This window comes from Cetorhinus maximus, chromosome 15, assembly GCF_964194155.1.
Source record: "Cetorhinus maximus chromosome 15, sCetMax3.hap1.1, whole genome shotgun sequence".
Classification (NCBI taxonomy): domain Eukaryota; kingdom Metazoa; phylum Chordata; class Chondrichthyes; order Lamniformes; family Cetorhinidae; genus Cetorhinus; species Cetorhinus maximus.
In genome coordinates, this window is record NC_135893.1 from 4,338,961 (window position 1) to 4,365,097 (window position 26,137).

The 26,137-nt window shown below is 43.5% G+C and overlaps 1 protein-coding gene across 1 annotated transcript in view; it reads right to left on the reverse strand.

Annotated features, from left to right (window-relative positions):
- Positions 1-1,652: 1,652 nt before the first annotated feature.
- LOC144690364 (tumor necrosis factor receptor superfamily member 5-like) overlaps positions 1,653-26,137 on the reverse strand; it is a 53,121-nt gene continuing 28,636 nt past the window's right edge. The window contains exons 7-10 of the mRNA XM_078557789.1: positions 16,371-16,549; positions 15,575-15,606; positions 13,392-13,485; positions 1,653-7,128 (exon numbers count right to left, since the gene is read on the reverse strand). Of these exons, the coding sequence (XP_078413915.1) occupies positions 7,091-7,128; positions 13,392-13,485; positions 15,575-15,606; positions 16,371-16,549 (343 nt within the window). The 3' untranslated portion in view covers positions 1,653-7,090. The remainder of the gene's footprint in view (positions 7,129-13,391; positions 13,486-15,574; positions 15,607-16,370; positions 16,550-26,137) is intronic.

Below are 26,137 nucleotides of genomic sequence, written 5' to 3' on the forward strand. Positions count from 1 at the left end.
ATGGCAGAAAGGTCTGAGGCAATGACCTTTCCCCATTGTGCCTTTGCAGTGGCTGCCCCAAGCTTTAGTGTGTCCCTCAGCACGTAGTCCTGGACCTTGGAATGTGCCAGTCTGCAACACTCGGTTGGGGACAACTCTTTGTACTGGAAGACCAACAAGTTTCAGGCAGACCAAAGAGCGTCTTTCACCGAGTTGATGATCCTCCAGCTGCAGTTGATGTTTGTCTCGGTGTGTGTCCCTGGGAACAGCCCGTAGAGCACAGAGTCCTGTGTCACAGAACTGCTCGCGATGAACCTCGACAAAAACCACTGCATCTCTCTCCAGACCTTCTTTGCAAAGGTACATTCCACAAGGAGGTGAACAACGGTCTCTTCCCCACCACAGCCACCTTGAGGGCAACGTGCAGAGGGGGTGAGACTCCTGGTGTGTAGGAAGGATCTGACAGGGAGGGCCTTTCTCACCACCAGCTAAGTTACATCTTGGTGCTTGTTGGAAAGTTCTGGTGATGAGGCATTCTGCCAAATGACTTTGACAGTCTGCTCGGGCAATCATCCCACAGGATCCACCATCTCCTTTTCCCGCAGGGCCTCTAGGACGATAAGTTTGGACCACTGCCTGATGGACTTATGGTCAAAGGTGTTTCTCTGCATAAAATTTTCCACGAGGGACAGGTGGTACGGCGCGGTCCAACTACTTGAAGCGTTCCCCAGCAGCGTGGCCAGACCCATCCTTCGCAACACCGGGGACAGGTAGAGCCACAGCATGTAGTGACACTTGGTGTTTGCGTACCGAGGGTCTACGCACAGCTTTATGCAGCCACACACAAAGGTGGCCATCAGGATGAGGGTGATGTTGGGCACGTTTTTCCCTTTATGTAGAAGCTTGTACAGCGTGTCCCTTTGAACACAATCCATTTTTGACCTCCAGATAAAGCGGAAGATGGCTTGGGTGATCGCCACAGTGCAGAAGTGAGGAATGGGCCAGACCTGTACCACATACAGCAACACCGAGAGTGCCTCACACCTGATGACCAGGTTCTTAACCGCAATGTAGATGGAGCGTTGCTCCCACATGCCCAGTTTTCTTTTCGCCAGAGCCACTCACTCCTTCCAGTTTCTAACGCATGCCCTGGTCCCTCCGAACCATATCTCCAGCACCTTCAGGCCGTCTGACCCGATGGTGAAGGGGATAAAGAATTGGCCAGCCCAGTTGCCAAAGATGGTTGTCTCGCATATTTAATCATTGTCTCTGCAGTGCCAGGTTACATATGCTTCCATTTTGCACAGAATGCCAGCTCACATCATTCACTTAACCCCTTAGGTGCTGAAGGGCACTGACTGAAAATTGACAATTTCCCATCAGTCAGCATGTGCAGCTACTGTGATTGATGATTTGTGCCTAAAGTTTACAATATAATGATAGACTGAAAAGATACCCCAGTCATGTAAAGCTGCTGCGGCCCTTTGCATATTGCACTTGAACGCAAATGAACAGGCTGATGGGCACACACCAATGAGGTCAGTAGTAGGAGAAACCATGCATGAGCCGATGGACACAATGTGAGCCGAGTGTATACGTACAACTGTTCCTGGTGCCTGTTATGGTTGGAGTTACAATAGGACAAAAATGACTAAAGCAATGCTTTCAGATAACCCTCATAACTTATTTAATGTATATTTACACATAAGGATTGCCTTAATAAATCAATACATGATGAATTTCCAAACTGTAAAACATTTGGAAATTAAACGTCTGTCAGGTTAACCTCGTAACGAATGTGAAATGCTTGTGTTTGGCTCAGGCTTGTTGGGAAAATGTGTGGCAAACAAATCATGAAGATACCAGGTGAGGTGGCAATGCCAGGCGGTGAAAGCCAGGGTTGAACCAGTCATGGTGGGGCTCATCTCTCAGTTTATAAAGGTCCTTTTTAGCCTAGTTTCAATATCACTCAGACAGTGGCTTCTTAACAATTGTTTCCAACAAATACCATCCACAATTGATCGACACCCTTGTTTTCTCTGTGCCTGCAACCTCAAGTAAGCAGATATTGAAAAATGTCTCGTGGCATCCAGACTTATTTTTGTTGCTATGGGACAATTGAAAGAAAACAACTTGCATTTTTTAATATATAGAAAAAGAACAACTTGCATTTATATTATCGCTGTACCTTTCTCATCAGCTCCCATTATTTCCTACTGTATACCCTGTCCTCTAGTGCAGTTACTGGTAAGATATAAATAGCCACCAGACATCTCAAAGCACTTTACAGATATGAAATGTAGCAAGGTGGCCAAAATCAAAAAGATCTCAACACTTTTTGTGACAAGGAATCATGTAATTATAGCATTTTTGATGATCTGTCGTGAAATGCAAATACTTGAAAGCCACTTCGAATGGGTGGAATTAGTAGATTTCAAGTGGGCAGAAACATTAAATTTCCCTTTGTTTACCTTTAATTACAGTCAAGACTCTGGACTGATGCATTTGTATCAATTCACCGAGGTGACCTCAGCACTTCAGCATTCAATGACCCCACTTAAAGCGTAAATTAAGGATGGGTAACAAAGGCTGTCCTTGTCAGCAATGCACACATTACATTCCTTGAAAGAATATATATAAAAAAACTCTTGAAAATTAATGTGACCCCAGTTGCCAGGAAAAAAATAACAGCAATAGAGTAGCACAGTAACATTTAGCGTTTTATTAACATAAAATAATACATCTTATAAACATGAAAATCTGTGTTTTTATTGTACTTGGTAAAAACATTGTTTTAGATACACATAGTTTTCAGATAAGCTCTCCATATTCCAGGGACAGGAGTCAGTGAAACTTTTCTCATTCCCACACACATGGGCAGAATTTTGCTGTCGGTGAGCAGGGGGCTGGGGCCCGCTCGCTGATGCATAAAATGATGCGGGATGATGTTGGGCGGAACCCCCAATGTCTCCCCGCCCCATTTAAATCTTCAGGAAGGCGGGGGCACAGTGAGATCAGCCGCGGGCCTGCCGACCTGTCAATGGCCAATTAAGGCCCTTAAGGCTGGTGGGCAGGCCAGGAGCCCCGGCCGCAAATAGAAAAAACATGAAACCTCATCCAGCGGCGGGATGAGGTCTCATGCAGGGTTTTAAAAAGTTTAATAAAGTTGTTCTGTAAATTATGAACATGTCCCATCTCATGAGGGGCACATGTTAGGGAAGTTCTTTTTTTAAATTGGAAGCGATCTCCCTGAGACAGCACTTAGCCTCAGGGAGATGTGTGCTCTTTCGTGCGCACGTGTTTTTGGGGAATGCCCCCCGCCCGCACAGGGCTCCCGCCAGACGTCATGCTGGGCGGGACTTAATTGGCCGGCCCACGTAAAATGGCGGCACGGCCCGCTTCTCCGGCGGTGATCGGCTCCCCGCCCGCTGGAGATTGGGTTGGGCCCACCCGCCCGACAGGCAGAAAATTCTGCCCATTGTGTGTAATCAGCTTCTCCCCCATCACATACACCAACACACTCTTTCCCAATCTCATCACACACACCAACATACTCTTTCCCAATCTCATCACACACACCGACACACTCTTTCCCAATCTCATCACACACACCAACATACTCTTTCCCAATCTCATCACATACACCAACATACTCTTTCCCAATCTCATCACACACACCAACATACTCTTTCCCAATCTCATCACACACACCGACACACTCTTTCCCAATCTCATCACACACACCGACACACTCTTTCCCAATCTCATCACACGCACCAACACACTCTTTCCCAATCTCATCACACACACCTACACACTCTTTCCCAATCTCATCACACACACCGACACACTCTTTCCCAATCTCATCACACACACCGACACACTCTTTCCCAACCTCATCACACACACCGACACACTCTTTCCCAATCTCATCACACACACCAACACACTCTTTCCCAATCTCATCACACACACCAACACACTCTTTCCCAACCTCATCACACACACCAACACACTCTTTCCCAACCTCATCACACACACCAACACACTCTTTCCCAATCTCATCACACACACACACCAACACACTTTCCCAACCTATTTCCCCAACACACTCACTCAGCAACTCCTCTTCCTAAACCCCACGTGCCCTCCCTCCCGGGGCTGGAGCACAAAGCTGGGCAGTGGGCTGCAGCTGGTTTGGGGCCTCGGATTGGGCGAGAGGATCCAGCCGTCCTCTGTCAGATAATCTGTTTTTGTGATGTTGGTTGAGGGACCCATATTGGCCAGGACCCTGTGGAGAACTCTCCTGCTCTTCAAAATAAATGGCACTGGATTCTTTAAGTGCATCTTAGTGCGCCGACAGGGCCTCTGTTTAATGTCTTATCCAAACAGACAGGCAGCACCTCTAACAGTATTGTACTTCCTCAGTACAGCACTGGAGTTTCAGCCTAGATTTTTGTGCCAAGTTGCTGGAGAGAGACCTCAGCCTACAACCAGTGCTCCAGCTCTTACAAATTGTATGTCTCCATAAATTCACAAGGAAAATTTCGCCTCAAGTCATGATCTTGCACAGGGGTTGTGACTGGGCAGTGAGAGGGTTACTGACCAGTGCGCTGAGTGGTCAAGGCGAATTGAATAAACTGTGACCAGAGACGGCCCCTGCTCCTCTAGTGCTCCCCCCATGCACGCTCTGCTCCCCCTGCCCACACTCTGCTCTCGTCTAACCACACTTCTACCACAAAAACAAAAATACCTGGAAAAACTCAGCAGGTCTGACAGCATCTGCGGAGAGGGATACAGTTGATGTTTCGAGTCCGTATGACCCTTCATCAGAACTAAGACATATAGAAATGAGATGCAATATATTAAGACATTAAGGGAAGCGAGCTAGTGGCAGATGGCCCTTGTGCGGGTGGGGTGGGGGCGAAGGGATCTAAATGGGCTAAAAGGTGGAGATGAAACAATAGATTGAAATAAATTTAAAAATAGGAGGGAAAAGAAAAAAGTATAAAAAAGATAATAAATTATTGGGAAAAGGGGGATCGGAAAGGGGGTGGGGATGGAGGAGAGAGTTCATGATCTGAAAGTGTTGAACTCAATACTAAGTCAGGAAGGCTGTAAAGTGCCTAGTCGGAAGATGAGATGCTGTTCCTCCAGTTTGCTTTGAGCTTCAGTTGAACATTGCAGCAGGCCAAGGACGGACATGTGGGCATGAGAGCAGGGTGGAGAGTTGAAATGGCAAGCGACAGGGAGGTCTGGGTCATGCTTGCAGACAGACCGAAGGTGTTCCGCAAAGCAGTCACCCAGTCTGCGTTTGGTCTCCCCAATGTAGAGGAGACTTCTACCACTAACTGATCACTGTCCCAGCACCCCCGTTATCTGATGGCAAATTGAACAGTACAGAAAAAAGTGGAATTTCTTTATCAGAATCATTACCCGGACATCTATAGGAAATACCTCGCTTTTCTTAAATGAGTTATGAAAATAATTATCCAATGAAGTTTACAATGTAATGATAGACTGAAAAGATACCCCAGTCGTGTAAAGCTGCTGTAGCCCTTTGCATATTACACTTGAATGCAAATGAACAGGCTGATGGGCACACACCAATGAGGTCAGTGGTAGGAGAAACCACGCATGAGCCGATGGACAGTGTGAGCCGAGTGTGTACGTACAACTGGTCCTGGTGCCTGTTGTGTTTGGAGTTAGAATAGGACAAAAATGACTTAAGCAATGCTTTCAGATAATCCTCGTTGTAACTTATATAACACATATTTACATACTTAATACATATATTTACACATTAGGATTGCCTTAATAAATCGATACATGATGAATTTCCAAACTGTAAAACATTTGGAAATTAAACGTCTGTCAGGTTAACCTCGTAACGAATGTGAAATGCTCGTGTTTGACTCAGGCTTGTTGGGAAAATGGTTGGCAAACAAATCATGAAGATACCAGGTGAGGTGGCAATGCCAGGCGGTGAAAGCCAGGGTTGAACCAGTCATGGTGGGGCTCATCTCTTGGTTTATAAAGGTCCTTTTTAGCAAATTGAACAGTACAGAAAAAAGTGGAATTTCTTTATCAGAATCTTTACCCGGACATCTATAGGAAATACCTCGCTTTTCTTAAATGAGTTATGAAAATAATTATCCAATGAAATTTATAAATCACCTGTTAAGCTATGATTTTTTTTTAGTTTTAAAAAGTTTGTTTACTGAGTTGAGAGACATTAGGGTTGATGTGTTTGGAAAATCGTCTGATTCAGATGGAAGATTGCTCGCCACTGAGCGATAGCTGGCTCATCCATTCTCTGCTGGGATCTTCTACCATTTTTCCACAACGGAGTCAAGTGAAATCAACCAAGCAAAGTCAACAGGTGTTCAAACGTCCTTTTCCGAGTTCTTGTTCCGCTCATGCTGGACTCGATTTACCATCCGGGCTTTTGACATCAGATACAAATTTTCACGATTCATCTTTGTATTTCAAAAATGAATGCATCCATTAAAATGCATTAAAGTCAGGAAGAAAATGTTAAAATGGGTACATGTTAAATTGACATATGGGTACAGTCCACCAATGTTCAACAAAAATTACAACACCAGCCAACAGTTTATTCCTTCTCCTCTGATCTAGCTGCCCGGATGTCTCACCGAGGATGGCAGTATTTGAGCTGGCTGGTGCTCAATCTGAATTGTGGTTCAGGTCTGATTATTCTGGGTGTACGCTACATAAATCACACACAGTTCAGATAATTTGAATATTCTGAAAGGTTGTAACAGGCTGGCATTATAAGTTGTAAATGAACTTGCTGTCTTGGTAGTTCTGAATTTGCGAGTGCCCGTGGTTTCAAGATGCAGCTTGTATCTTTTACATGATGGATTTGGTGCTCCCAATGAGTTTCTGTTCAGATGTATTTATTTGTAGAGGTTTCACCGTGCTTCCATGTTCACTTCTTTTGACAACCCTCTCTTGTCTTCCTGTACTGACTGTACCAAAATGAATTTGGATTTGACAAGTCAATCGCACAAAACACCCAAACCAAACAGACCAAAGTAATCATATTTTTCTGATATTCATTTCATGTTGGCCAGTCCGTGAAGTAATTTCAAAGGAACTTTTGGATTCTTGAATCACAAGGATCTCCTAAAAACGAAAAATACAGAAATGTCACTTTAGAGTTACTGTTTTTATCAAATGATGATACAGACAAAATGAAGAGTCTAAAGACCAATATGTACAGAAAAGGAAAATAATTAGGTGGTGAAACTGAACCAATTTGCATGAAGCAATGGAAAGGTCCTTTAATACAATGGAGCTAATGGTCATCTGACAAATCTATGCATGTACTTGAAATTACAATAGTACAATAGTGTGAGAGATGACCTTAGTTCTAAAGATCAAGACGTAGAATCAGTATGGATAGAGATAAGAAATAATAAAAGTAAGAAGTCACCTGTGGGAGTAGTTTATAAGTGGTATCTTACCAGTAACTGCACTGTCGGACAAGGTATACAGTACGAAATAATGGGGGCTGATGAGAAAGGTACAGCGATAATCATGAGTGATTTCAATATACATGTAGGTTGGACGAATCAGAGTGGCAAAGGTAGCCTGGAAGATGAGTTCATAGAGGCACATTCTACAGCCAACCAGAGAACAGGCTATTCTAGATCTGGTAATTGTTATGACTGGGTGAGGAGGAGTGAGCTGGCTCCCCTTTCATTCAGCCCCGCAGGTTGGCTACAACAAAGGTTTTTAAAAATTATTTTTCCCGTAGATACCTTTTCTAGTCCAAATGTATTTACTTTTTAACAAGGAGTCAATCAAACCAGGTTTACTTGAGTCAAAGAAAGAGTAAGTTTATTAGTTACTAAACCAAAGAAAAAAATAATAAAAGACGTGACGACACATACAGAGAGAGGGAGAGAGAGAGAGATGCTTCCTGCTCTTTTTCAGCAGCATTCTTAGATGACTGTCATGTTTCTTCCTGCTTGTCCCTCTCTCTGCTTTTGGCAGAGCCAGTTTTTAAACTAATTTCTGTACATTCCAAGAAGGGATTCCAATTGACATCTATTGTTGTCGTGATCCCAGTTTTTCTCTTTCATCTCAGAAACGTTTTGACACATTTTGAGATATAAATCAACAGGAGATGGAGTTGTTTCATCCTCCAAAGGGGTTTTGAGTGTCTGGTTGGGTGTAACTGGCTGAGCAGCAAATCCCATTATCTTCACAGAATTACAGGGAATTAAAAGTCCAGCACTTTGCACTTTTAATGCCTTCCTATCAAGAATCCCTGTTTCAACTGGGCCTCGACACACCTCCACCTGCAGGTATGAAATTCCATGCAACATCAGAGAGCAGGTGTGTAGTGCAAATCATACAGAAACTTTCCAACAAAGTGGTCACTTAGAATTTTTTTATTCATTCGTGGGATGTGCACTTCACTGGCTGAGCCAGTATTTATTGCCCATCCCTAGTTGTCCTTGAGAAGGTAGTGGTGAGCTGCCTTCTTGAACTGCTGCAGTCCATGTGGTGCAGGTACACCCACAGTGCTGTTAAGAAGGGAGTTTCAGGATTTGGACCCAGTGACAGTGAAGGAACGGCGATATATTTCCAAGTCAGGATGGTGAGTGACTTGGAGGGGAGCTTCCAGGTGGTGGTGTGCCCACCTATCTGCTGCCCTTGTCCTTTTAGATGGTAGTGGTCGTGGGTTTGGAAGATGCTGGCTGAGGAGGTTTGGTAAATTTCTGGATATCAGATGACTGCTGGTATCCATCTTTGGTCAGTGTCTTTACTTGCATTTAAAAAAAACAGGACTTCTTTAAACAGTTCAATATGCCCGTGGTTAGCTGGTGAAGTTGTTGGTAGATCTCAGTCAATAATCATGTCTGTCATCATGACATAATGTGCAATGACACAGAATTGATTCATGACCTCATAGTAAAGGAGCTCCAGGCTGTCAGTGATCATAACAAGATTGTTATACTTTCCAGTGAGAAAGAAAGACTCTTGGAGAAGATGCATCATTCGCACCAAACTAAGGAAGTTAAAAGATAGTATCAGGTTGAAAGAAAAAGTGTACAATTCCGCGAAGATTAGTGGCAGGTCTGAAAATTGAACAGGATACTTAAAAAAAAGCAAATAATAATAAAAAAAACACGAGAAATCAGAAATTAGAATGAGAGACAGCTAGCTAAAAATATAAAAAAACAGAAAGTAAGACATTTCTATGGATATTTAAAAAAGAAAAGAGTAACTAAAGTGAGTGTTGGTCCTCTAGAGAGAGTGTCTGGGAAATTAATACGGGGAAATAAGGGATGCATTTTGGTAGGAAGAACACATGGAGAGACAATATAAAATAAGGGGTTCAATTCTTAAGGGGGTGCAGGGGCAGAGGGACCTGGGTGTATATGTGCATAGGTCATTGACGGTGGCAGGACAGGTGGCGAGAGCAGTTAATACAGCATCCAGTATCCTAGGGTTTATTAATAGGGGCATAGAGTACAAGAGCAAGGAGATTATGCTGCGTTTACATAAGACACTAGTTAGACCTCAGCTAGAGTATTGTGTACAGTTCTGGGCACCACACTTTCGGAAGGATGCGAATGCATTGGAGACAGTGCATAAGAGGTTTACAAGAATGGTTCCAGGGATGAAGATAGATTGAAGAGGTTGGGACCATTCTCCTTGGAGAGGAGATTTGATAGAGGTGTTCAAAATCATGAGGGGGCTGAATAGAGTAGATAGGGAGAAACTGTTCCCACTTGTACAAGGATCGAGAACAAGGGGGCAGAGATTTAAAGTGATTTGCAAAAGAAGAGAATGTGATGTGACAAAAAACTTTTTCACACAGCGAGTGGTTCAAGTCTGGAATGCACTGCCTGGACACGTGGTGGAGACAGGTTCAATCGAGGCATTCATGAGGGCATTGGATGATTATTTGAATAGAAACAATGAGCAAGGGTATGGGGAAAAGGCAGGAGAATAGCACAACGTCATAAAGCTAATTCGGAGAGCCAGTGCAGACACAAATAACATCCTATATATAACTATAAATCAAGAAGTGAAAGGAAGGGAGGAACTTAAAACTATTACAATTATCAGGGAAAGAGTAATGAGAAAATTATTGGAACTAAAAATTGACAAGTCCCCAGATCCTGATGGACTTCATCTTAAAAGTGGCTGCTGAGATAGTAGATGCATCAGTTTTAATCTTCCAAAATTGCCTAGATTCTGGAAAGGTCCCATTAGTTTGGAAAATAGAGTTTGTAACTCCTCCATTCAAAGAAGATACAGAAAGCAGGAAACTACCGGCCAATTAGCCTAACATCTGCCACAGGGAAAATACTAGAATCTATTATTAAGGAGGTTTCTGCAGGGTACCTTGAGAATCATAATGCAATCTGGCAGAATCAATGTGGTTTTGAGAAAGGGAAATTGTGTTTGACTAATTTATTAGAGTTATTTGAGTAAGTTACAAGCATTGTGAATAAAGGGGAACCTGTAGATGTGGTGTACTTGGATTTCCAAACAGCATTTGGTAAGGTGGCACAAAGGTTACTACACAAAATAGGAGCTCATGGTGTAGGGGGTAACATATTAGCATGGATCAAGGATTGGTTAGCTAACAGGAAACAGAGAGGCGGGGTAAATGGGTCATCTTCAGGTTGGCAAGATGTCGTCAGTGGAGTGCCACAGGGATCAGTGCTAGGGCTTCAACTATTTGCAATCTTTATTCATGACTTGGATGAAAGGACCAAAATGTGTGGTTGCTAGATTTACTGACAACAAAGTTAGGTTGGAAAGTAAGTTATGAAGAGAACATAAGGAGACTGCAAAGAGAGATAGATAAGCTAAATGAATGGACAAAAATTTGGTAGATAAAGTATAATGTGGGGAAATATGAATTTTGGCAGGAAAAACAGAAAAGAAGCATATTACTTAAATGCTAATTAATAGCATTTATTTCACATTTAAATAATGCTAAATTATTTTAGCATTATTTATATTGGTGGCAGAATGGTAATGTCGCTGGACTCGTAATCCAGAGGCACAGCTAATACTTTGGGGACACGTGTTTAAATTCCACCACAGCAGCCAATGGAATTTAAATTCAATCACATCTGGAATTGAAAGCTCGTTTCAGTATTGGTGATCATGGAGCTATAATCAATTGATATAAAAACCCATTTGGTTCACTATGTCCTTTAGGGAAGGAAATTTGCCGTCCTTACCTGGTTTGGCCTACATGTGACTCCAAACCCACAGCAATGTGGTTGACTCTAAACTGCCCTCTGAAATGGCCCAGCAAGTCACTCAGTTCAAAGGCAATTCAGGATGGGCAATAAATGCTCGCCTTGCCAGTGACACCCACATCCCATGAAAGAATTTGTAAAAACTCTGCAGTACAGAGGGATCTGGGTGTACATGAGTCACAAAAGGTCAGTAAGCAGTTACTGCAAATGATTAGGAAGAAAAATGGAATGTTGTTAATTATTGCAAAGGGAATGGAATATAAAAGTAGGGAAGCTTTGCTACAGCTCTACAGGGTGTTGGTGAGACCATATCTGGAATACTCTGTATAGTTTTAGTCTCCTTATTTAAGAAATGATATAAATGCATTAGAAACAGTGCATAGATGGTTCACTTGACTGATTCCTGGGATGAAGAGCTAGTATTATGAGAAAAGCTTGTGCAGACTGGGTCTGTAACTACAGGAGTTTAGAATGAGAGGTGATCTTATTGAAATATAGAAGGTCCTGAGGGAACTTGACAGGATGGATGCTGAAAGGATGTTTTCCCTTGTGGGAAGGACTGGAACTAGGGGACACAGTTTAAAAATAAGGGGTCTCCCATTTAAGATGGAGATGAGGAGAATTTTTTTCTCTCAAAGGGTCATTAGTCTGTGGAATTCTCTTCCCCTGAGAGCAGTGGAGGCTAGGTCATTGAATATTTTTAAGGCTGAGTTGGATAGATTCTTGATGGACAAGGGAGTCAAAGGGTAAAGGTCAGACAGAAAATTAGAGGCCACAATCATATTGAGCCATGATCTTATCAAATGGTGGAGCAGGCTCGAGGGGCCGAATGGCCTATTCCTGTTCATTCATATGTTTGTATGTAATTATGATTGCTGGAACTAAAATATTATTTGAAAGATTTTTAGTCTTTTAACTTGAAAGTTGTTCTCCAGGCTGTGTAACTATGACTTTAAGAGAACAGTGCACCATGATATTAACATACCATGCTGCTTTGTAAGAAGTAAGGGATTCTGCTTCATGATTTCCAGCATCACACGCCCACAACTGAAGCAGGATGATAAGCAAAGGTGCAGGATTTCCCCAAAGAGAAAGGAGGCTGAAGGCACAATGAAACCCGGGTCTCCATGTTTCCATTCAGAGGCCTCGGAATAGGACAGTGAAAGTGGCATTATAGTGAGTTGGAAGGCGAGTATAACTCAGACAAGAAAAAATGAAACAGGCAAAAATCACTCATATTAAAATGTGAAGACATCTCAGCATAAAAAATAAGAACCATATATATAAGCAGAACAAGGAGCTGAAGAGGTGAAAATTCACTGTCAACTCAGCTGATTTTAAAGATTCTAAAGTAAAAAATACCAGCCAATAAAGAATACGCCATCTCAGTGCCTATTTCTCTTTGTGGGACCTCTCTATGCTCAAATTAGATTTCACATTTCCTTAGTTATGATAGTGATTATTGTTCAAAAGAATTTTAATGGCAGGGAAGGTCCTGAGGTTATGAAAGGCGCTACATAAATGCAAATTTCTTTCTTCTATTATGAATGCCCAATTTTGACATTAAACTATATTTATTTTTACTTAGTGACTAAAGATAGTTTTCCTCCCTTTCTGTGTCAGTTACTGGCTGCCACATAAGTTGGCTCAATTGAGGAAAGCCAGCACAGACTTGTTAAAGGTAAACTGTATTTAACCAGTTTGATTGTGTTTTTTGATGTGGTAACAAAGAGGGTTGATGAAGGTAATGTGATTGATGTGGTGCACATGGACTTCCAAAAGGCATTTGATCAAGTGCCACATGGTAGAGTTGGAACAACGTTGAAGCCCATGGAATAAAAGGGAGAGTGACAACATTATCAGGCCATTAGTGGTGAACTTTGGACAGGAGGAAGGTACACTCCACCACTTTCCAAGATGAAGGTGAGAAACAAACAAATCACCCTTAGGGGAGTGCGAAGCGAGAGACATTTCCTATAATCCAGACAACCGTCGAAACTTGTGACTGTCTAAAGAGATATTAAAAATGCAAAGTCCTGGATATTGAAACAATAGCTGTCACAGACAGACACACCCAAATCCTCTTGGAAATACATAATGGGTGACGTATTTCAGGGCAAGGCTGCCCTGTCAGAAATTGTGGAGAGTTACCTGTCATTTGGTCGTTGTTTAAATCTGCTGTTTTCTTCCTGGAGCAGTCTTCTGTTTTCTTGCTTTCAGGTAATAAATAGCCTTCACTTGGTCTCTAACATGGAGAGATAAGTTATTAACCTTGCAAGTATGGTAAGTCACGTTTTGAAAGTAATGCTTCATTTGTCTGAGCTTGATGTTGTGAATGTGACAACGAATAAAGCAGGATATTTGTTCTACGTTCTGAATTGATTGTCATTAGAACACACCAAACGTAACCCTGAGAACTCTGAAGTTTCCAGCTTGAAGAACATTCTCTCTGATCACTTCATCCTCTTTATCTTATATACCCACAGCTGGTAACCTTCTGCGAGCATGTTTCCCCATAAGCTGAAGTGTACATGACCAATGTTCACCTTGGCTAGTCACTGCCAATTTTGATTTGATCACTTCAAAGTTTACCATCATTCCATTAGCACAGTCAAGTCCTCTTAATCTGGACAGCAGAAATAACTTCAGGTTGCTCCTCTCCATAACAAATAGGGCCATACCTTCCTTGGAGAGGCAATCAGTGTCAGGGCCATTGCCGTGTAAACCCTTACCTTTGAAGTTCCGAGAGGGGTTCCCCAGCACATCTTTGGGGTGCCCCCCAAATCAGACACTGGGGAGCTCAGAAGTTACGGCCCATGGTCTTCTCTAATCACCTTCCATGGGGCCCTCCATCCTCATTACTGACACCACATGTTGCCTCAGAACTATGTTTCACCTCTCGCACCATTCATTTTTAGAATGTTTTCATGAGATGTGGATGGTGCCGACAAGGTCAGCCATCCTTAATTGCCCTTGAACTGAGTGGCTTGCTAGGCCACTTCAGAGAGCAATTAAGAGTCAACCACATGGCTGTGGGTCTGGAGTCACATGCAGGCCAGACCAGGCAAGGACGACAGGTTTCCTTCTCTAAAAGGACATCAGTGAACCAGATGGGAATTTAAGACAATAGATGGTTGTTTCAGGGTCACCAATACTGAGGCTAGCTTTATATTACAGATTTTATTAATTAATTGAATTTCAATTCCACCAGCTGCCATGATGGGATTTGAACTTGTGTCCACAGAGCATGAGCCTGAGCTTCTGGATTATCAGCACAATGACATCATCACTACACCACCATCTCCCCTTCAGATCAGATCCTAATCTGCCCACAACACTGAAACCATAATGATTCTCGCAAATGACATTTTATATAAGTGCAACTGTGGCTTATTGTCCATGCATATGGACTCCTCCACTGTCTTGCACACCATGGAATACTGCACCTTCCTCAAACTGCTCTCCCCACTGTTCACTTTTGTGACACTGCTTTTTCCTGGTTTCACTCCTACCTTCACACCATAAAGCGACAATGTTTCAACTAGTTTCTCCTCCTATTCCCTCAAGGGCGCCTCTGGAGTCAATCATTGGCCTCTTTTTTTATTGAATAACTCCTACCCTTTGATGATATTATCCTAAAGCACAAGTCAATTAGTACATGTATGCTGAAGACACCCATTACTATCTTGTCACCTGTGCCATCGATTACACTTGGCTGATAGACATCACCTATCTGACACAAGACCCAGATGAACCAAAACTTCCTCCAGCTTTATATCAACAAGAGTGGACCTTGAATTCCCATAGGCATTTATATACCTCAATCCTAGACTCTGTCTCCCATCCCATCTCCTATTTCTTGTCAGTCCTGGGTATGAAGCCTTTGCATATTGTGTTGACCTGGAGCTCAGCTTCCTCCCTGTCATCCAACCTGTCGCCAATTTAATTTTCTTTCACTTGTTATATTGTCTACCACTGCCTCTATTTGTTCTCTTGGCTACCGAGACTCTAATCTTAGCTTTTATTATTTTACAGCTCGATTTCTCCAACATTCTCTTCACCATCTCCCGCTTTTCCCATTCATAAACTACAAATCATCCAGAATTCCATGACAAGTTTTCCCGCCAGCGACAAGATCTGTCTTTGCTAAACTCCACGAGTTTCCAGTTTCTCTGAAAATCAAGATCTTGGGACAATTTTACAGGGAAAATGACTGATATAATGCCAACTTTAGAATCATATTGGAACATGTTTATGGAATGTTTTGAGTTTTTAGATTTGTAGATAATACTATTTTACATGTGTGACTATGTATATTAAGAATATATATTTACCTTTCCAGCTGTCGTTTTATCAGCATCTGTCGCTAAGAGAAAAATAGAAGCAAAATAGAAGTAAAGGCTGTGAACATGATTTATTCCATTTTGTTCTACTTTACCAGCTTTTATTAACATTAAAATAGCAGGTGTTCTTCATAGCAAATGACACACTGGCCTCAATTTTAATACATTCTCACCCTTGCTCAGCACATGTGGCAAAGGTTAAAATTAGGCCGAGGTGACTTAACGGCTGAGGCTGCATCGTACCGACCTGGCACCATCTTACCTTTGCCAAAATTGAAGTCAACCAAGACCCTCACTACCGGCAGATAGGACCTGCCAGTAAATTAAATTCAAAGTCTCAGCCTGAAGATACCAATCAGGCTGCAACGTAATAAACAAAGTCAGGGGGACGTCCACACTGACTGCAGCAAAATACCAAAAAATCTCAGTTAGGACTCCTTGTGGGCCAGGTGGATCAGGAATGCTCTCCCTCCGCCTCACCAGGCTTTGCAAGGAGTCCTTTGATCTCCTAAGACCTGGCTTCCCTCAATTGTTCTTGAACCTTCAACTCCCATCTGCACTTCCTCTACCCCCCACGATCTCCTCCAGGCCCCTCTTCCCACTAATTGTCAGATACTGATCCCATGATTTCTCTGTTGTGACCTCCTGCTGCCAAATTTCCTCACGGGTTTGACAGCAGTATACACTGTTCAAGAGAAAAGTAAATTATTTCCAATCTAATTGAAAGAATATGGCAAATCATACTGGAACAGGAAGATGTACACAGTAAATCAAAAGAAGTACTCACCTTCACGTTTTGAACGCCTTCTATTTCTCTTCCAAATAAAAAAAGCCACCGTGCAAGCTATGATGAGCACCACGATGACAACAGGCACAATTATATTGACCAAATTAGGCTTTTTTTCACATATCGTGTCAGTACTAGAGGTCCCTAGTTTGACCTGATTTTGGTTGCGTTCCTTACAACTGGGGAAAATGCAGAAAAAAGTTAAATCAAATATCCACGTTAGTTGTTGTATTAATATTTATAATGAACCTGTGACAATTAATCTCTTATGGAAATCTTATTCCAAGCCCATTACCATTACAGGAAATGATGGAAGGCTGATTCATTATATTTAATCAAAATAACTACTGGCCAGGCACCTTGAATAACTACAAGATCCTCTTCAAAATAGACCCATGGGATTTTTCACTTCCACCTAAAAGGACAGATGGATCCTCAGTTTAATATTACTTGTTGAATAAGGCACTGAAGTGCAGCCTAGATTTTTGTGCTCAAGTCTCTGGAGTGTGGCTTGAATCCATGGGCATATGACTCAAAAAGGTGCTTTCCCACATTCTCTTCTCCATAAACCTCAAGTCATCCAAAACTCTGTTACCTGCACCCTAACTTGCAGCAAGTCCTGTTTCTGATCCCACTTGTGCGCGCTGACTTTCATTGGCTCCCGGTCAGCAACAACTTGATTTTAAAATTCTCATCCTCATTTTCAAATCTCTCCATAGCCTTGTCCCACTCTATCTCTGTAAGCTACCTCAGCCCCACAACCCTCTGAGATCTGTGCTCCTCTAATTCTGACCTCCTGTACGTTCCCAATTATAACTGCTCCACTAGTGGGGTCACGCCTTCATTTGCCAAGGCCCCACGCTCTGGAATTCCCTCCCTACATCTTTCCCCCTCTCTACCTCCCTTTCCTCCTTCAAGACAATCCTTAAAACACACCTCTTTGACCAAGCTTTTGGTCATCTCACCTAATATTTCCTTATGTGACTCGGTGTACAGTGCTCCTGTGAATAGCCTTGGGACGTTTCGTTACTTTAACTGTGCTTTTTTGTTGTTGTTGTTGCTTTGACTGAGGCATGGCTACAACTATTTCAAATCCACTTCGGCTTATAAGTGTCAACTAACATTTGTGCCGCTGTTATTACCAAGTAGTTGGTAAAGCTGAGTTATTTAAAAATCTCAGAGGGAAACTTTAAATAACTGTAATAACCTATATTTTTAAGTGGTATGTTTCAGATGCAGCTAGAAATTCAAGAATCAGACCACCAGTCCTCGAGAGGTTTTATATTAAACTAAATGAAACATTTCATTAAGTTACAACACATTAAACACATATACATGGCTACAAATTACCACTATCTGAACATATAACAAATTGCCAAACTAATCTCCATTGAGGCAACAGCAACACATAGGGGAGAATAATCCCCCCGTCGGGGGGGTTTGTGCGGGGATGGGCAGGAGCGAGCGCGAACCCGATCGGCGCTCCCGATCCGGTGGGCGCCGCCAGTTTACGTGGGTGGGCCAATTAAGGCCCACCCATCGTGACGCACAGCCGGAAGCACTGAGCAGTCCCTGTGCGGGCAGTGGGGGGGGATTCTCTGAGAGGTTCCCTGCGCTCTTAGAGATCTCCCCGAGGCACAGAGGCGCCTCAGGGAGATTGGTTTCAGCGCTAAAGTTTGAAATAAAGGTTTGTAACACTTTTAAAACATGTCCCCTCATGTGACACTATCACATGAGCTGGGACATGTCAAAGGCTAAAAGTATAAATTGTTATTACGTTTTAAAACACTTCATGAAACCTCAACCCGCCCATTGATGAAGTTTCATGAAAAATGGGAAAACCGCCTGGGCTCTTCACGAGCCCGCCAACCTTAAGATTGGGCGGGCAGCAATCTTAACCATTCTTAACAGGTTTAATGACTTCCTCAAGGGCCTTAGACAGTTTGGCGGGTGCGTAGCTGACATGGCTACATGTCCGCCGAACTGACAATCTAAATGATGCGCGGTGACATTGGGACGACCGATCGACATCACTGCGCAGGTAAGAGAGTTTTGGATGACATTTTACGCGTCAGCGAGTGGACCCCGCCCCCGCTCGCCAACAGGAAAATTATTCCCATAGACTTTCAAGCAGACACCAGGCAAAGCATTTTCACTTAACGCATTCAAAATAAGGTTCCTTTCACTTTGGTTCCTTGCACACACAGTGGTAGGCTTAAAGGCATTGATCTTACATTGCCTCTGCCCTGCACGCACAAAACTGGTACCGGTTAAATCCAGCATATCTCATTGAATGTAAATTCTCATTGTATCACTCGTCCTTTTGAACTCCACCTCTTCTAACAGTAAAACCCTTTTCATAGTACCAATTTTATTCGTAATATAAACATATTGCTTGGTCTCTGCTAGCTAGGTGCCAGATTTCACTCGCCTTCTTGAATGCTCTATTCAACAAAATGCAAATGCACTCTACCTCTCTTATATCTCAAAACTAGTACACATCAAAGCACTCAGACTAGCTGGCTTTAATCCAATTAAGACACACCTATTGAGTGTCATGGGGAGATGGTTAGATTCTCTCTTGTTGGAGATGACCATTGCTTGACACTTGTGTGGCTGTCATGAAGCGATTAATGTATATAATATTATTGGAAATTTGTTTTAAAAATAGAGGTTTTTTTGTTCTTATTTTGGATTTCCAGTATCCGCTGTATTTTGCTTTTATGTTCATTTCCCAAAGAGGGGGTAATCAACCAGCTGTAGAAGTTGGTGGGTTGGGCCTGCTGCGGGGCGAGGGGAAAGGGGGCTGAAACAGATGTTGGGTGGGTGCAAGATTCTTAAAAGCCCACAAAAATTTCCTTTTTTGGAGGCCTCTGGTGATGTCTTTAAGAATCGCCAGTTAGGCCTTTCAACTTAGGCCAATCCCCCCGTATCAATATCCTGGGGGGTTTCCATTGACCAGAAACTGAGCTGGAGCAGCCATATACATACTGTGGCTACAAGGGCAGGTCAGAGGCTGTGAATTCTGAGGCGGGTAACTCACCTCCTGACTCCCCAAAGCCTGCCCACCATCAACCAGGCACAAGTCAGGAGTTTGATGGAATACTCTCCACTTGCCTGGATGAGCGCAGCTCCAATAACACTCGATAAGCTCCATACCATTTAAGACAAAGCAGCCGCTTGAGTGACGTCCCATCCACCACTTTAAATATTCACTCCCTCCTCCACCAATACACAGTGGTAGCAGTGTATACCATCTACAAGATGAACTGCAGCAACTCACCAAGGTCCCTTCCAGTACCTTCCAACCCACGACCTCTACCTAAGAATAAGGCAGCAGATGCTTGGGAACACTGTTCCCTTCCAAGCCATACACCACCCTGAATTGGAACTCTGTTTCTGTGCCTTCACTGACACTGGGTCAAAATTATGGGACTCCCTTCCTAACAGTGCTGTGGGTATACCGACACCAAGAGTGCAATGGCTCAAGGAGATAGCTCACCACCACCTTCTCAAGGGCAATTAGGGATGGTCAATAAATGCTGGACTAGCCAGCAATGCCCATGTCCTGTGAAAGGATGGAAAAAAAAAATAATTTTCATGAAACTTCAGTAACAAGGATGAGATTTAACGAGACAAAATCTCAGAACTGAACTCTGCTGAAGCATCACACTGAAACGCTAACTGGTCTTTTTCACTTTGCTGATTGATCTGGTGTGCCCTTGTAATATTTTCTTTTTCTAAAATTTAAAATACATGAGATCAGAAATGTCTCCTAATGATAATACCAGGCGAACACCAAGTGAGTCTGTATGACATTCCTGTCACAGCTATTAATCAGTAACGTAGAGGGAAGATGGATATGATTTGAAAGTAGTTAAGTGTCATTTACTATTATCGTGGCCTGTATTGTTCATTAGGTCAAACATGGGCAAGCAAACCTCCTGCTGATTACCACCTACCACCCTCCATCAGCTGATGAATCAGTACTCTTCCATGTTGAGCATTGCTTGGAAAAAGCAATGAGGGGGGCAATGGCACAGAATGTACTCTGGAGAGAGTGCAGAGTAGGTCTACAAGAATGTTGCGAGGGTTAGAGAAGTGTAGCTACGAGGAGAGATTGGATAAGTTGGGGTTATTTTCCTTAGAACAAAGGTGACTTGATTGAGGTGTACAAAATTATGAGGGGAATAGATAGAGTGGACAGAATAAAATTATTTCCCATGATGGAGAATTCGAGAACCAGGGGACATAGATTCAAGATAAGTGGCAGGAGGTGTAGGGGGGACAAGAGGAAGAACTTTTTTTACGCAGAGGGTAGTGGGTGTCTGGAATTCGCTGCCCAAGTTGGTGGTAGAGGCAGAAACTTTAAACTCTTTTAAAAAGTACCTGGATCTGCACCTAAAGTGCTGTAAGCTGCAGGGCTATGGGCCAGGTGCAGGAAGGTGGGATTAGAAAGGGCAGCTGGGTGTCCTCAGGCTGGCATGGACAAGATGGGCCTTTTCTATGTAACTTTTCTATCCTGCTATGCTTCTATGGGTGGGGGGCTTCAATGTCCATCACCAAGAGTGGCTCAGTGGCAGCACTATTGACTAAGCTGGCCAAGTCCTGAAGGGCATTTCTGCCACAGTGGGCCTATAGCAGGGTGATAAGGAAACCATCAAGACCGAAATACCTAATTGATCACACCTTCACCAATCTACCTGTCACGGATGATTCTGTTCATGACATGGTGCAGTAACCACCACATGACCTTGTGGAGACAAAGTCTCGTCTTCACACTGAAGACACCCTCCACTGTGATGTGTGGCATTACCATCATGCTAAATGGGACAGGCTTAGAACAGATCCAGCAGTTCAAAATTGGGCAGCCATGAGGTGCTGAGGGCCGTCAGCAGCAGAATTGTAATCAACCACAATCTGTAACCTCATGGCCCAGCACATCCCCAACTCTACCAATACTATCAAGCAGGGGGATCAACCATGGTTCAATGAGAAGTTTAGGACAGCATTCCAGGAGCAGCACCAGGCATACCTAAAAAAGTGGTGTCAACATGGTGAAGCTATAACACAGGACTACTTGCATTTTAAACACAGGAGCCGCATGCGAAAGGCAGAGCTAAGTAATCCCATAACCAACAGATCAGGTCAAAACTCTGCAGTCCTGCCACATGCAGTTGGGAATGATGGTGGGCAATTTAAACAACTAAATAGAGGATGAGGATCCACAAATATCCCCATCCTCTGAGGGGGGTGCCTAGCACATCAGTTCAAAAGACAAAGCTGAAGTATTCGCAACCATTGTCACCCAGAAGCGCCGAATGGATGATCCAAATCGGCCTCCTCCTGAGATCCCCAGTATCACAGATCCAGTCTTCATCCAATTCAATTCACTTCACATGGTATCAAGGACCGATTGAAAGGAATGTATTTGGCAAAGATTTTGGGTACTGACAACATTCCAGCTGTATTAGTGAACACTTCTGCTCCACAACTATCTGCAGCCCAGCTGCTGTTCTAGTACAGCTACAACACTGGCATCGACCCAACAATGTGGAAAATTGCCCAGCTACGTCCTGTCCGCAAAAAACAGGACAAATCCAATCCGGCCAAAAGCTGCCTCATCAGTCTATTCTCAATCATCAGCAAAGCGATGAAAGGTGTCAACAACAGTGCTATCAAGCTGAACTTACACAACAAAACCTGTTCACTGATTCTCAGTTTGGGTTCCACCAGGGTCACTAAGCTCCAGACTTTGTTAGTCATGGTCCAAAATGGGCAAAAAAGTTGGATTCCAAAGGTGAGGTGAGAGCGACTGTCCTTGACTTCAGGGCAGCTTTTGACTAAATGCTGCACCAAACAGTCAATGAGAATTGGGGAAATCTCTCTATGGTTGGAGTCATGCCAGGAAAGGATGATAGCTGTGATTGCTGGAGGCCCAATCATCTCAACTCAGGACATCGCTGCAGGAGTTCCTCAGGGTAGTGTCAGGCCAGGCCATCTTCAGCTGCTTTAACAATGCTTCTCTCCAACAAGAGGTCAGAAATGACATTGTTTGCTGATGATTCAGTGTTCAGTGCTAATTGCAACTCCTCAGATACTGAAGCAGTCCGTGTCCATATGCAGCAACACCTGGACAATATCCAGGCTTGGGCTCTAAGTGGCAAGTAACTTTCATGCCACACAAGTGCCAAGCAATGAGCATCTCCAACAAAAGAGAGAATCTAACCATCTTCCCAAGACATTCAATGGCAATATCATTGCTGAATCCCCCAACATCAACATCTTCGGGGTTACCATTGACCAGAAACTGAACTGGACCAGCCATATAAATACTGTGGCAACAAGAGCAGGTCAGAGGTTGGGAATTCTGCGGTGAGGGACTCATCTCCTGATTCCCTGAAGCCTGTCCATCATCTACAAGGCATCAGTCAGAAGTCTGATGTAATACTTTCCACTTCCCAGAATGAGTGCAGCTCCAACAACACTCCATCCAGGACAAAGCAGCCCACTTGATCGGCATGCTATCTACCACCAACTGTCACTCCTTGCACCAAAGGTGCACAGTGGCAGCAATGTGCACCAGATACAAGATGCACTGCAGTACCTCGCCAAGGCTCCTTCAACAGCACCTTCCAAACCCCTGACCTCTACCACCTAGAAGAACAAGGGCATCAGACCGATGGGAATATCACCACTTGCAAGTTCCCCTCCAAGCTACACATCATCCTGTCTTGGAACTATAACTCTGTTGCTTCACAGTTGCTGGGTCAAAAGCCTGGAATCCTCTTCCTAACAGCACTCTGGGTGTAGCTACACCACATGGACTACAGCGGTTCAAGACAGCAGCTCATCAACACCTTCTCAAGGGCAATTAGGGTTGGGCAATAAATGCTGACCTTGTTAGCATCGCCCACGTCTCATAAATGCAAAACAAAATATTGGAGAAGTTTGGATCTCAATGTCTTGTGAGGTGGTGGAAGTTACAGGAATAGGAAAGTACGAGACCCTGGACGAATTTAAAAACAAGGATGAAAGATCTAAAATTGAGGTACTGCCAGACTGGGAGCCAATGCAGGTGAGCACATACAAAGATGATGGGTCAGTGGCACTTGTGCAAGTTGAGATATGGGCAGTAGAATTGGATGAGCACAAGTTTAAGTACGGTGGATGATGGGAGCCTGGCCAGGGAGGGCCCTGGACGAGTCAAGTCTAGAGGTAGCAAAGGTGATGTGAATTTCAGCAGCAGATGAGCTGAGGCAGGGGCAGTCGATATTACAATAATAGAAATTGGGCAGTCTTGGTAATGGGGCAGATACGTGGTTAGAAGCTCAACTCAGGGTGACATGAAGTTTCAATCAGTCTGTTTCAGCCTCAACTCAGTTGCCAGCAAGAGGAATGGAGTCGGTGGCCAGGGAAAAGTGTTTGTGGTGAGTATTGAACACAATGGCTTCAGTCCTCCTGATGTTTAGTTAGAGGAAATTTCTGCTCATTCAATACTGGAGGTTGGACAAACAGTCCGACATTTTAGAGGCGGTGAAGGGGTTGAGAGAGGTGGTGGTGAGACAGAGCTGAGTGGCATCAGCGTAAAGTGGAACGTAACATTCTGTTTTCAAATTATGTTGTTGAAGGGCAGTATATAGATGAGAATTAGAAGGGTCATAGAAACATAGAAAATAGGAGGAGTAGGCCATTCAGCCCTTTAAGCCTGCTCCGCCATTCATTATGATCATGGCTGATATCCAACTCAAAAGCCTGCTCCTGCTTTCTCCCCGTATCCTTTGATCCCTTTCGCCCCAAGAGCTATATCTAACTCCTTCTTGAAAACAAACAATATTTTGGCCTTAGCTACATTCTGTGGTAGCGAATTCCACAGGCTCACCACTCTCTGGGTGAAGAAATTTCTCCTCATCTCAGTCCTAAATGGTCTACCCCGTATCCTCAGACTGTGACCCCTGGTTCTGGACTCCCCCACCATCGGGAACATCCTTCCTGCATCTACCGTGTCTAGAATTTTATAGGTTTCTATGAGATCCCCCTCATTCTTCTGAACTCCAGCGAATATAACCCTAACCGACTCAATGTCTCCTCATAGGTCAGGCCCACCATCCCAGGAATCAGTCTGATAAACCTTTGCTGCACTCCCTCTATAGCAAGAACATCCTTCCTCAGATAAGGAGACCAAAACTGCACACAATATTCCAGGGGTGGCCTCACCAAGGCCCTGTATAATTGCAGCAAGACATCACTGCTCCTGTACTCGAATCCTCTGGCTATGAGGGCCAACAAACCATTTGCCTTCTTTACCACCTGCTGCACCTGCATGCTTACCTTCAGCGACTGGTGTATGAGGACACCCAGGTCTCGTTGCACATTCCCCTCTCTCAATTTATAGCCATTCAGATAATAACCTGCATCCTGTTTTTGCTACCAAAGTGGATAAGCTCACATTTATCCACATTATACTGCACCTGCAATGCATTTGCCCACTCACTCAGCTTGTCCAAATCACACTGAAACATTTCTGCATCCTCCTCTCCCCTGTCAGTAAACTCTGTGTTGGGAGTATTGCTTTGTGCGAATCGGAACTCTGGCCCGTAACTTCCGTGGAGTGGTAATCAGAGTTAAATTGCCACTCCGCTCCCAGCTGATTTACCATGAAATCCAGCCACTCCTTTTCCGCCCGACCTTTCAACTCAGGCCGGGTGAGAACTGTGCAGTACAGCGGGCTCCTGAGGCTTTGTGTCGAGGGCAGGAGAGTCAGAGATAAGGAAGCCACGACCTCTTTTTACAGCACTAGCTGCTGTAAAGGAGGTAAGTTTAAGGGTCCAGTTATTTGAGAAGCCTGGGCGAAGGTAAGTTTGTAAGGTAACTGGGCAGGTTTGGGGGTAGGGGGTGGATCGGGTGCTCAGGGTTGGTTGGTTGGGGGAGTGTCATGAAGCTATTTATGTATATGATATTATTGGAAACTATTTTTTCTTTTAAGATAGAGGTTTAGTCTGTGGGTGAGTCTTAATTGGATTAAAGGCAGCCAGTTTGGGTGCTTTGATGTGTACTAGTTTTGAGATGTAAGAGAGGTAGAGTGCATTTGCATTTTTTTGAATAGAGCATTCAAGAAGGGGGGTGAAATCTGGCACCTAGCTAGCAGAGACCAAGCAATATGCTTATATTACTAATAAAATTGGTACTATGAAAGGGGTTTTATTGTTAGAAGACGTGGAGGTCAATGGGGCCAGTGATACAATGAAAATTTACATAGAATGAGATGTATTGGGTATAACAGACAGCAGTTTTGTGTGTGCAAGGCACAGGCAATGTAAGATCAAAGCAGCTGTAAGCCTACAACTGTCTCTGCAGAAACCAAAGTGAAAAGAACCTCATTTTGAATTTGTAAGGTGAAAATGCTTTGCCTGGTGTCTGCTGAAAGTCTACGGGTTGCTGTTGCCTTAATGCAGATTAGTTTAGGCATTTGTTAAAAGTTATGACAGTAGTAATTTGTAGCCACGTGTATATATTTGATAAAAACAAAAACAAAAAACTGCGGATGCTGGAAATCCAAAACAAAAACAGAATTACCTGGAAAAACTCAGCAGGTCTGGCAGCATCGGCGGAGAAGAAAAGAGTTGACGTTTCGAGTCCTCATGACCCTTCAACAGAACTGAGTAATATTATAAGAGAGGTGAAATATAAGCTGGTTTAAGATGGGGGTGCGGGGTGGGGGGGAGAGAAGTTGGGGGGGATGGTGGTTGTAGGGACAAGATGTCACA